The following is a 13,597-nucleotide window of genomic DNA, read 5'->3' as shown; positions in this document are numbered from 1 at the left end:
GGCCAACAAAAACAATACCCAAGACCATAATACAAACAATACCCCTTTCCTCAAATATACACAAACACTAAGATTATTTTTCTTCTACATACCCCGAAAACAAAAATCGGAAAAAAATGTAAATCAAATATATACATTAATCCTTTCTTTTATGCAAACACACAATATTATTACCTCTGAAGTAAACCTCATGTTAGAAGAACAGATTCTGTGGAGTCAGTTGATGATCATAATACCAAGTATTATCTTCTATAACTTCATCGGTTCATGTTACGGTTTAATTGAAGAATATGTCCTTGAAGGCTACATTGCTTTACCTGTGTTAAATAGGTTTTTATCAGTATAATGAGCTGGAAATATCGAAATGGAAATTTTCTTGCTTACGTGCATCGCTGCTACTGTCGATAATAAATCTTTGGACTGGTTTAATAATGCTTGCTCATGTGCGGCAGCTTTGGCAAGTTCAGATACCAAAGAGCTCGTCCCTTCCACCTGTAGATTGAGATGAATGAATTATGAATTGAGTAGAATTCAGTTATATTACGGATTTTTATAAAAATGAGCTAAATAAAAATTCTAATTACAGTTGCAGTGAAGCAAACAATCCTTACCGTTGATTTATTTCACTATTGTAGTCATTTTTTCATTTACTGGGATAATTTGTTTGCAATGAATTAAAACAAACTTATAAATGTCCTTTTGCAATTGCAATAAAACAAACAGATATATATAACTGTACAGACTGTACTTATAAAATGTCCTTTTGCAAACTGTGGCTAAAATTGTAGTCGCAAATTTTGCATAGTGGATAGCCCTTTAGACTCCTGTACCAATGCCCTCTGCTCCACTAAAAGCAGTCTAATTAATACTCGTATATCAACTACTTAGTTCACAGGTGCTTACATAATTGATGAATGTGAACTTCCTAAAATATGAAGGGAAAAAATTTCTAAAGATGAAGTTAAGCAATTTTTATAGACATTTCTAATTATCTCAAAGATCAAATGGTCAGACTGGCAGTGAAAACTGCAATAGAGGATGCAATCATGAGGCCCTTGAGTACACAAAGAGTGTTTGAGAACTTAACTGCAATGAAGGAAGCGGTTCTGGTGCTCAAGAAGATTTCTGAGAGAGGCAACAGAGCTGCGCAAGAGCAATCTCTAGGTATTCACTTATAATTTTCAAGAATACTTTTGCCATATAACGACTTAAATATGAAACTAATTCCTATTTGTATTAGACTTGAGACTTTGGAAAATTGACCCAATCTTTTATGCCTATTTGGAGTTGGATTCAATTCCCATTCAGAGAAAAAAAAAGAAGAAGTAAAAACAGAAAATACTAGCATCCGAGCCTATTATTCTTACCAAGCTCTCTTTTCATTTCCTACGAACTTTATTTTGTAGAAAGAAATGATATACACCGACTTCACTATACACACAATCATGTTATCTTACAACAAACAAATTAAATACTAAAGAAGAAAATTACATAAAAAAAGAAATTAAAAAGAGGAGATACCTTTGGTAGTAAAGAGCATATTGAGTTACCCATTGCCTGTATCACATCAACAGCTGAATTGACAGCATTCTGGAGCTCCTGGAAATCTACCTGTAGAAAAGGAATCAGTTATGGTTGGATGCGCCAAGAAACAATGAGATATAATTTACTTATTTAATAGAAATATGAAAGCACGAACCCTTGCTCCGCTAACAACTGGAAGACGGAATGTGCTAGCCTTCAGTGCTTCAATAAGACCTGATAAATAATTACAGTGCTCCTTGTCCATTAGAGACCATTCTTCCAAATAGATCATCTGTACGTCAAATGTGGCTAGTTCAGATGTAAGAAGTAAGCAATTTCAAATATCTGGAAATGAATCGATGTGTCTAAATGTACATACAACTTCATATGTATAAAAAATGATACAAGACAGAAATTTCACTTGCAAAAGACTAGTATATTCTCATCTAATAAGGGAAGCAAATATGTCTCTTTGCGAAGAAAATGAAAATGAAAAGGGAAAAAAAAATATATCCGGAAACTCCTTCAATGGGAAATAGGTACTCTTTGTTGAGAGAATCCAAACCCATGATGGGTTAATCAAAGCTGAAGATCGCAATTTAGATATATTTGAATAAGAAAATAAGATGATGAACAAAATTCCTTACTTGTTCCTTAAGAATGGAATCAAGCTTTAACTTTTGTAGCAGAAGTTGCAACTTGGTCTGTTTAGTTGTGACTGAATCACGCAATTGTGAAGTAGTTAACCATGCATCAAACAAATTTTTCTGTAATAACAAAAGAAAGTCATCAGTAGAGTCTTTGAAGAACTGAAAGTTAAATTTAGAATGATTTCTTCAATAATAATCATAGTATAATGGTATGAAAATATGGCAAAAAATTAGAAGCTATAATGTAGAATACATAATAGCATTGTACATACACGTGCTTACACCACTTGAATGCACTGCGCATGTAAAGTTGTCTAACAACAACATTGTTGTGTATAAAACTACATTAGCAGAAAATGTGAAGGTTTAAGAACTAACATTTTAGGAGTCAAAAGTGATAATGGAGACTTGAATCCAATGCATGTTACCTCAGGCAAATAAGATGCTATTAACCTATGCATAGGACATATTCTATCAACATTAGGATTGTCATTTAAGTCAAAAAGTGCAGATGCTAGAGAGGAAATATTCTTGGGTTACATGTTCTCATCAAACAGCATTTAATCACAAACTTTAGTTCTGAAAGCCATGTCCATCATCATGGAAGTGCAAAATTTCTAGCAGGAGAGCCTCCTAATAAAATAGAGACAAGGATGTAAAAATTGCAATAGAGAAAATCACATGGAGATTTAACATGGTGTTACAACGAGCTACATCCACAGGTGAACCAGAAAAGAACATCACTATAATCAATTTCATAAGGTTGTTACAAATAAATCATTCCATCTCAAAAAAATCCTTAATAAATATTTCAATCCAACAAAATCCTTACTGAAGAGAGAATCTGAATAAAGCTCTGTAGTAGCTTGCAAAGCTCTGTATAGCTTGCAAAGCTCTGTAAAGACTCAAAAGGTCTTTAAAGCTTTGAAAAGTACCTTTACAGGTCCAACTTAAAGAGCACGAGACTCAAAAACCACCACGCACTGTGTTGTTTGCAAATTGCCCCTCCAGCTGAAGTAACAAATCTTCTTCCAAATTGGGTCCCTTCTCTACCACATTGACATGATTTAAATCAAGTTTTTTCTACTCAAAGCCATTTATTCATTTAAATCACTAAATAATTCAAAATCAAGTTCTGACTCAAATAAAATCCCACCACCTCCACCTATCCCCCTCTTCACCACCAACATAAGTACCATCCTTATCCAAATATTCAGTTACACAGCATCCCTCTCTTCACCACCAACAGAAGTATCATCCTTATCCAAATATTCGGTTACACAGCAGACTCTAATCCAACCTGTAACCCTTCTCTTTCCATCCTCACCATGTGCTTTTCCTCTTCTTTGATTGAGTTCAAAGACTCCAAACATATTTAAGGAGCTAATCGTGAAGCCATCTTTCCAATGTGGGACTAAATCTACCTCATGCCTTTGCGTCCGCGCATTTGAACTGAATGGATGAGTGCCTCCTAACTACACATACGCCTAAACACACATTGAGAAGAAGTGTTTTCTCTAATTGAATCCTTGGACTATTTCACCAGATGTTCTTTGAGCATTAAACCAATTTCTAGATCTGATTAGTTAAATATGTCACCTTATTCACAAAGTTATTATTTTCATGCCTGTCTTTTTAAAAAATTTGAGACAGGTGCTAACAGTTTGGGTTTGGATGCTCCCTCTAGGATCTGACACAGAGATTTCTCACTCTCTTTTATATACCCTTAACCATTTTATTGCATCGAGTACTTATTTGTTTACTCCAAATGCCAGCGCTCAAGTGAGAGTATTATAATCCCCAAGTTTAATGTAACAGTCCCAAATGCCAATGAAATTAAGAATCAGTAATAGCTAGTAATTTTGAAGAGGAACTGTGGAAAAGAACTCAATCATAGCTATCTGTGCAATCCCAACCACTTCTGATGAGCGAACATAAACCCGAGCTAGAATCACCAGGTCCGGGTCAGCCCTATGTGCAGTTCAAAAACAGAAAGACCTGGGTGACCTGCCAATAACCCGCTCGAGTTGTTAAGGTGATTTCCCAGTTAGTGTAGTGTAGTCTTTTTCCATTGCAGTTGTCTGGTTCAAGTATCGCAACTTCACCATTTTTTCCCCATATAGATCAAAACCCTCGAGCAAATGAATGACAATAAATTTATTGTATTCCTTATATACCCCATTTATGTGTTTCACATCATGGTAATTTTTGTGTTAACTGAAGGACGTGTAGCAGCACAGACACTAAAATTGGAATGTCACATTACAAGCTCACATCCCCGAAAAGATTTGAAACTCAATATGATTACTGGTTTCAGACTTGAAAACTGACTGTGAAGATCTGATCAATTGAAATTCACAGGACTCAATAGACTGAAATGATAAGGAAATGATAAATTGTTATACTTGTCGTGGCCAAGATGGACTATCTTAATGCAAAAAGTAAGACTTTTATGCGCTAAGATAATTATATTAAGGCCCTAACATACGAAACATGCTTACAAGTTGTGCATTTCCATGTCAAAAATGTGATACAATAAAATGCAAAATGAACTGTGTTATATGACGCTATAAGTCAATGAAAGGTACCATATGAAACTTATCACTATATTCACTCTCTGCATCAAAAAGTACAGTACGTGTAAATCAATCTGAACAGAACGGGTCCTCAATTTTTGTCATATATCATCCAATTTGGTAGATAGGTATAATTAACTATGCTCTGTTGGTATTAAAACCTCCTCCATAGTAAAATGTGACACCAACTAACCTAATAAACTACAATTCAGTAGAAACATACCTCTGTATTCACTCTCTGTACCAAAATAGCAGCATCAGCTTGTGCATTCACACATCTCCATTGCAAGTATCTATTATACAACATCCTCAACGAATGAGCTTCTTCAATCCTACTCTCCCCTTTCTTCACTCTCCTAGCTTCTGCAACCCCAAAGCTCAAAATCGAATATTGCACATTTCCCTGTTGCCCCTGCAAACTAGCACTATCCAATCTCTTCATCGAAGAAGAAGAACCTCTAGAGTTCATGGCCGGACTAAAATTCTCCGGCCAAAACCTCGCCGGAACGCTAATTCCCCTCGTCGGAGCTCGACTCTTGACTGAATTGCTACTATTGGAATCAGGAGCTAAGTAAAGATCCTTGTCCTCAAACACCAACAAGATGGAGCCTTTCTTCTCAATAGAGCAGTCCAGGCTCCTCGTAAGCGAATTCGGGTTGCGGGTTTTGGATGCGAGAGAGTTTGAAGGGTTCTTTGGCTTTTTGGGTGGGTTTTGGGATATGGGTTTAGGCTTGGTAGTCTGAAAAGAGAAGGAATGACCTTGGAAAGAGACAGAGAGGCTTCTAGTGGTGGTTGTTGAGGTCACTGAGGAATTTGAGGACATGGGTCTTGGGCTTTGAGCTGAAGAGGAGGAGGAAGGAGAGGAGGAAGGAGAAGGAGGAGGAGAAGGAGAGTGGAGATAGCGAGAGGGGATGTTTCTGTTGATGGGTTTTCTTGGGATTTCGTCGGCATTGTTGTTCTTGTTGTTGTTATTGTTGTTGGTTGTGGATGTTTTATGTGAAGGGGAAAGAGGAGGGCGATGAGGGGTTGAAGAAGAAGAAGAAGAAGAAGAAGGGGTTTTGGAGATTCGAGGGGTTGTAGAGATTGCAGCAACCATGATGATGATGATGATCGGAGATCAGAGATGAGAGAGAGATTTTATAAGTGTGAGGCTTTGCTGCATTCTGAAGCGAAAGAGCGAGAGAGAGAGAGAGAGACGGTCGGATACTGAGAAAATGAGGGGCGTGCGTGAGTGTTAACGGGAAAATTAAGTGCGAAGATGTCGCTTTCTTTATTACCGTTTATTAAACAAGGATTACGAGTTTTATGGGGTTTTTAATAAAAAAATATTTTGTTTCTTTTTAGGGAAAAATGTGTCTTAACCCACCAAAAAAAGAACTTGATGTGGCCCAGCCCCATCAAGTTTTTTCCATGATCTTTAGCCCCAAAAAACTTAGAAAAATGTGGCACTGCCCTAAAAGTTCACTTTTATACATGTATAACTTGTATTTGTACAGATCTTTCGAAAATACTCTTTTCTCACTCAAACTGTCATGCTCTCTCTCTCTCTCTCTCTCTCTCTCTCTCTCTCTCTCTCTCTCTCTCGCTCAAACACTCAAAACCTAACCCAAATCCGATCCCTCACTGACACCGGCACGATGACATGCCTCCTTCACGAATGCATCACCTACCAGAACTCTCTCGACGTCCGCCTCGACTCCCTCCTCTCCTCCTGCCCCAATCTCGACCGCAGCCTCCTCGCCCTCCGCCGCTCCTCCTCCCCTCTCATCTCCCTCACCTTTTCTGATTCGTCCCTCCTCTCTCCCCTCTCCTCCACCGCCTCCCTCGCGCCATCAAGTCTCATCTCGCGTTCGCCAGCTTGACCTCGCCCAGTCTCGAGTGCATCTCGCCTACTCCTACATCGACGTGGCACTTCACCGTTCGCAGTCCCTCAACTCCGCTCAACGATCACTCGACATCGAGGACTACGACTCTGTCACCGCATCAAAAATTTGTTGTCCGTTGGGGTTCCCGACGGGCCGAATCCAAGAGAGGTGAAGACTAACTTGGAGGAGATCTTATCATTGATGCATTTCATGGACGATTATATTGAGTTCATGATGTCGAAGATCAGGGGATTGGGTTCGTTGATCCTGAATTTGGTTTAGAGGTTGTGAAGAGATAAAGTACTTGGAGTTTTAATGGAGTGGTGCAGGAGCTAATTGGGTATATTTGGTCCTTGAGGAGTTATTTATGGTGGAGAATGTGAGGAAGGCAATATCAATTGATGAGTAGCAACTAGAAAATCTGATAACATCAATGGTGGTTGGTATGATTGTATGGGTCTGATATTTCATACGTATACATCAATGTCATCACATTTCAGGTAAATATAATACACTGGAGAAAGTATGAAATATTTTAACTACTTTCACCGATGAATCTGGTGTCATACGTGCCAGACTTGCAGCTGAGCTTTTAATAGAAGGATGAGGATAGAAGAATCGAGCAGAGCCATTAAATAAGGATGGAGAGAAATTTATTTCAAAAATTGATTGATTGTAAAAACTTGTGTGCATGTTTATATTGTGTTACTAATTTTAGTTGTATTAACAGTAGATGTGGATGACAAACAATGCAACATGCTTGACTTTTATTATTCTTATTGTATTTACAGTATTTTTATCATCAATTTGATACGTTCATTGTTGATACCACAAATACTTAACAGGTTCAGCTAGAAAGTTAACATGTTTAGCTGAAAGTTAACAAGCATCGCTAAAAGTTAACATATTCAGTCTAAAGTTAACAAGAAACACAAAACGTTAACATGATCAATGAAAAATTAGCAGGCAACGCCAAAAGTAAACACGTTTAGCTGAAAGTTAACAAGTGACTTAAATAGTTAACAGTAATGTAAATAGCTTACATATAAATTCATTATACTTCAATACGATTAGTCTTACAATTTTATAGCTGATATTGCTTGAATACATAATTTGAATAGTATTCTACGGTGAAAAATACTTTAGCTATGAATAATAATACTATTCAAATTTTGTATTCAAGCAATTTCAGCTGTAAGAATGTAAAACTAATCGTTTTGAAGTGCAATGATTTTATATGTAAGCTATTTATGTTTATTGTTAACTAATTTAAGTCTGTTGTTAACTTTTGGAGTTTCTTGTTAACTTTTGGCTTAACATGTTAACTTTTGGCGTTGCTTGTTAACTTTCAGATGATAGAATTTTTTCTCAACAATTGTTCCTGACAATGGTGAGAATGTAGTGAGATCAGAAATATTCTCAACAACACTTTCATTATTCCTCAATGGTGGTACACATTATTAACTGGAAGGGGTCACCAATTTAAAGTGTAAAAGAATTAAGACTACCTTTACAATACTATTCTATGGCGAAAAAATACTTCAGCTAGGAATAATAATACTATTCAAATTGTGTATTCAAGCAATATCAACTGTAAGAATGAAAGACTAATCGTATTGAAGTACAATGATTTTATATGTAAGCTATTTATATTTACTGTTAACTATTTAAGTCTCTTGTTAACTTTTAGCTAAACGTGTTAATTTTCGGCATTCTCTGTTAATTTTCGGCTGAACATGTTAACTTTTGGCGATGCTTGTTAACTTTTGGCAATGCTTGTTAACTTTTCCAACTGAACATGTTAAGTATTTATGGTATCAACAATGAACGTATAAAATTGATGGTAAAAATACTGTAAATACAATAAGAATAATAAAAGTTAATCTTCTTGCATTGTTTGTCATCCACATCTACTATTAATACAACTAAAACCGGTAACACAATATAAACATGCACACAAGTTTTTATAATCAATTAATTTTTGAAACAAATTTCTCTCCATCCTTATTTAATGGCTTTGCTTGATTCTTCTATCCTCATCCTTCTATTAGAAACTTAGCTGTAAGTCTAGCACGTATGACACCAGATTCATTCATACTTTCTCCAGATTCATTCATACTTTCTCCAGTGTATTATATTTACCTAAAATGTGATGCCATTGATGTATACGTATGAGATATCAGACCTATACAACCACACCAACCACCATTAATGTTGTCAGACTATCTAGTTGTTGCTCATCGATTGTTATTGTCTTCATCATATTCTCCACCATAAAGAACTCCTCAAGGACCAAATATACCCAATTAGCTCATGCACCATTCCATTAAAACTCCCAGTACTTAATCTCTTCACAGCCTCTGAACCAAATTCAGGATCAATGAACCCTAATCCCCTGATCTTCGACATCATGAACTTAGTATAATCATCCCCCAAATGCATCAATGACAAGATCTCCTCCAAGTTAGCCTCGACCTCTCTTGGATCCAGCCCTTAGGGAACCCCAACGGACAACAAATTCTTGATGTGGTGACAGGGTTGTAGTCTTCGACGTTGAGCGATCTCGAGTGGTGTCGAGGGATTGCGAATGACGAAGTGCGGCGTCGATGCGGGAGAGGACGAGATACACTCGAGACTAGGCGAGGTCGAGCTGGCGAACACAAGAGGAGACTTGATCGGCGAGGGAGGTGGTGGAGGAGAGGGAGGAAAGGAGGAGGGATGAATCAGAGCGGGAGAGGGAGAGGAGAGGGGAAGAGGAGCAACGGAGTGCGATGAGGCCGCGGTCGAGATCAGGGCGAGAGGAGAGGAGGGAGTCAAGGTGGACTTCAAGAGAGTGCTGGTACGCGATGCATTCATGAAGGAGGCGGGTCATCGTGCCGACGTCGGTGCGGGATCAGATCAGGGTTAGGTCTCTGGGGTTTGAGCAAGAGAAGAGAGAAGAAAGAAGTGAGAGAAAGAACGGATTAAGGGGTACAATTGGGTTTTTACAAAACATTTCTCTCTGTGCTGACTTGGAAGAGTACATAGGGGCTAAAACACAATTATTTACTGTATTGGGGGTTGTCTCACATGAAAAATAATACAGAGGGGCTGACCACATGAGCTTTCTTTTTTTGAGGCCTTGACACATTTTTTCCTTCTTTTTATTGACATTTGTTAATTAATTATATCAAAGAAAATACTTCTCTTGTTGGAGGACTCTTCAATTCCAATTAAAGGACGCAGTAGAAACTCTCATGCTTTTAGCATATTAACTTCTGTGCAATCATTTTAATGTCTAAACTACGCAATAAAATATGTATGTTGAAATTTGTATGTCTTTAAAAAATTCACCTAAACTATTTAACAACATAGATATCATATTAAACATAGAAATTACAGGAAAAAAAAATCGTCTGACTTTCTATATTGAAGTTTTTTTTTCTAAGTGATGGTATAACATCAGCAAGTAAAGAAACAGTTGGGGGGAAAAGCTTTATATGTTGAAATTTGGATGTCTTTAAAAAATTCATCTAAACTATTTAACAACATAGATATCATGTTAAATATAGAAATTTCAGGAAAAAAATTCATCTGACTTTCTATATTGAAGTTTTTTTTGTAAGTGATGGTATAACATCAGCAAGTAAAGAAAGAGTTGGGGAGAAAAAGCTTTAAATTTTGAAGTGGAAAATTGTCTTCTTGAAGAAGTAGCAAAGTACTTATCTAGAATAATGGATTTATTAATTACAATTCAGACAAGAGTTGTGCTGGTGTTTTGCGTATAATTAACTATAATATAAAATGAGCCTTAGCAAAGTGATGCATTATATGCCTTTAAAGGTTTAAAGTCACAGATGAGAATTTAGATGTTTTGTGGCTTAGCATGACTTGTTTGATTGTTAATCAATCTTTTTAATCACAATCTCAATCTAGATGTGTGTCAAGCATCACTCTATCCAAGAGTATAAGCTATGAGAGTGCGAGATAACAATATATCCCAAGATAATACTATGACATCATGAACCCAATTTGTTAACAAATTAAAGCTTCATTGGATATCATCGCGTTTTCCTTGTTTTCATGGTGTTTTTGTTAAAAAAAAACAGAAACCATGCATCTGAAAACTATGGTGCCTTTTGAGCTAAATATTCTCAAACAAAAAACACAACACTTATTTCAAAACACATTTTAGATGTTGAGTTTAGTGTTTCGGTTTTGCGTTTGAGAGGATGTTAATATAATATCTAACATAATGTATTAAATATAATTAATATACTTATTATCAACATGCTTATTATATCACATAATATTATATTATATTACTGTTAATGTAATATAGTAGTAATATTTAGTACATAATTTAAAATATATTAATAATTAAAATATCTTATATAACAATAATATAATAAAAAATAAATTCTAATATTTAATATATTGATAATGTGTTACATAATAATATTATTAAAGTAGTATAATAATAAATAATAATAAAATATAAATATATAAACACAAAATCCTATAAAAATTTATTAATAATAAATAATAACAATATAATACTATACTATACAGTAAAATAAATATTATATTACAAAATTATTATAATATTATTAATGCTTTAATATATAATATATAATATATAAAATAAATATTATATTACAAAATTATTATAATATTATTAATGCTTTAATATATAATATATAATATATTAACAGTTAAAATGTATAACAGTAATATATTTAATAATAAAACAACAGTAGAATAATAATATAATAATATATAATATAGCATATATGATATAGTAAATGTAATTGTTGATGTATTAATGATCACACAGTCAGTTGTATCCGTGGTTAGATGTGGTTGTTGAGTATTGATGATGGGCCACTTTCTTCCCCGACTTTAGGTTTGGTTTGAGTTGAGTGGCTGAAGCCTGCATAAGTAGAAACTCATGAGAGGACGGAGCTTGGTTTCCCCGTGGTTCCTCCTACGATCAAGTTAGCTGGTGAACTTGAGTGGGAAAAAATAAAAAACTATGAGAGTTCTTGCGTGTGTAGTATGTCTGCTTAAAGATCAGATTAAAATCTCAATTAAGATCCAATTTCAGATCCCATATCCTAAAAAGAGATTAGGTTAGATTAGATTAGATCAGATTTGTGAACCCTCCTGAAAGATAAAATAGTACCTTCATTGATTGATACCTAGGGTATAAGGGTAGATTGGTCACTTCGGCCGAGCACATGATGGCGGTGGCGAAGTGTGGGCTGACGGGTAAGTCAGCACCTACTTTATAGGTGTCGGCTGGTGACTAGATGTGGCGACTAGATGAGTGATCAACTCAGCATTAAATAGAAAGTGATTGGTGGCATGGCGGTGCTTACGTGGTCCGATGAGTCATGAAGGCTATTGGGGCTAGAGGCATGATGTGCTTGTCATGCATTAAATGCGATGCATACACATTGCCAGTGGGAGAGGCTCGAGGCAGAAGTTGTCCTTTAACTTCGTCGAGAAGTAACGCCTTTCGAGTCTTCCTCACGAGGCGTCTAGTAAATGATCGAGTGGGCTCGTGGTGAGTCGTCTTCGACAAAAGGGACGACAAGTACCGCCTTTCGAGTCGACATGAGGGAATGTCAACTCGACAAGTCGGCTGAGTTGTCGTCCCTACTGGTTCCTGGCTGCCAACTTGATTGGGGCATAGCATGCAACACACCTGTCCGTTGCTTGGCAATGGGTTGCTTTTTGGCGGATGGGAACACCATAACAATTATATAATAAATATAAGATATTAATGTATCATATTAATAATATATTACATTATATAATTAAATAAATTATTTATAATAAAATAATATATTGGTAATAAATTCTAATGTAATAAAATATATGTATAATATAATAATATTTGAAAATTTATTAAATTATTATTAATGAACTCTAAGATATTGAAAACTATAATATGTTATATAATATTAAAGTATTAATAATACATTACTAATATAATAATATAATTCATAATATTATATTAAATAATAGTATTATATTTTCATAATAATAAAATAATATTATGTTAACAATATTATATAATAGATATCGATAACAAATTCATTGACCTAATATTATTATTTGAATATAATATAAAATAATTAGAATATAATATAATATATTCAAGTATAGTAATATATAATACATTATACTAGAATATATTGTATTATAGTAATATATAATACATTATACTAGAATATATTGTATCATATTTAATGATAATAATGTATGATAAATATTATATAATTTTAATGATATTCTATCATAACTAATATTTAATATATGAAAAATATATTTAATACTAATATTATAAAGGTCAAACTAGTATTAAATAATAGTATTATATTTTCATAAATAACAAAATAATATTATGTTAACAATATTATATAATAGATTGTTGGCCTTTTTGTTTTGATAATAATTAACAAATAATTTACAACTAATATTGTTTGTCTAGTGTTTGTGTTTTTGTATTTATTTTAGGCAAACGATATGTTGAAGGTTGGATGGAATTGCGTCATAACAATCATATCCAATGGAGGTTGACGGAATTATGGTATGAAGCCTTGCAATTCAAGTTGAAGATCCAAGTTCAAGCTTCATCTGCAAAGTGTACCGAGTTGAGCTACAATGAAGATCTATCAAGCTTGGGTAATTTAGTTTTAGGTTTATACTTGTGTGCAGATACTTTAAGCTCATACATATATATATATATATATAGTCATATATATACACACACACACAAGTTTTGGTTTTTAATTTTTAAGTTTAAATATGAAACAAATACATATTTATATATATACATGTTTGTTTTCATATGGTTAAGATGTTTTGGTTTAGTTTTGTAGATATGAAACATATATATATTCATACACACATTCATATGTTTCATATTCTTAGATTTGGAAATATACTGTGTTTTTGGGTTATAGACTTTAAAACAATAGTTTATACCTTTTAT

The 13,597-nt window shown here is 34.5% G+C and overlaps 1 protein-coding gene across 1 annotated transcript; it reads right to left on the bottom strand.

The window, feature by feature from the left end:
• LOC109834181 (QWRF motif-containing protein 2-like) lies at positions 28 to 5,966 on the bottom strand. Its single transcript, XM_020402119.1, has 6 exons — positions 4,974 to 5,966; positions 2,172 to 2,291; positions 1,700 to 1,816; positions 1,522 to 1,611; positions 385 to 492; positions 28 to 317 (listed from the first exon to the last, which is right to left on the bottom strand). The coding sequence occupies exons 1-6, from the start codon at positions 5,844 to 5,846 to the stop codon at positions 258 to 260; spliced, it is 1,368 nt and encodes a 455-aa protein (XP_020257708.1). The 5' UTR covers positions 5,847 to 5,966; the 3' UTR covers positions 28 to 257.

The sequence above is a fragment of the Asparagus officinalis genome, chromosome 3, assembly GCF_001876935.1.
Source record: "Asparagus officinalis chromosome 3, Aspof.V1, whole genome shotgun sequence".
NCBI classification, from domain to species: Eukaryota; Viridiplantae; Streptophyta; class Magnoliopsida; order Asparagales; family Asparagaceae; genus Asparagus; species Asparagus officinalis.
This window is presented reverse-complemented; position numbering and strand designations above follow the sequence as displayed.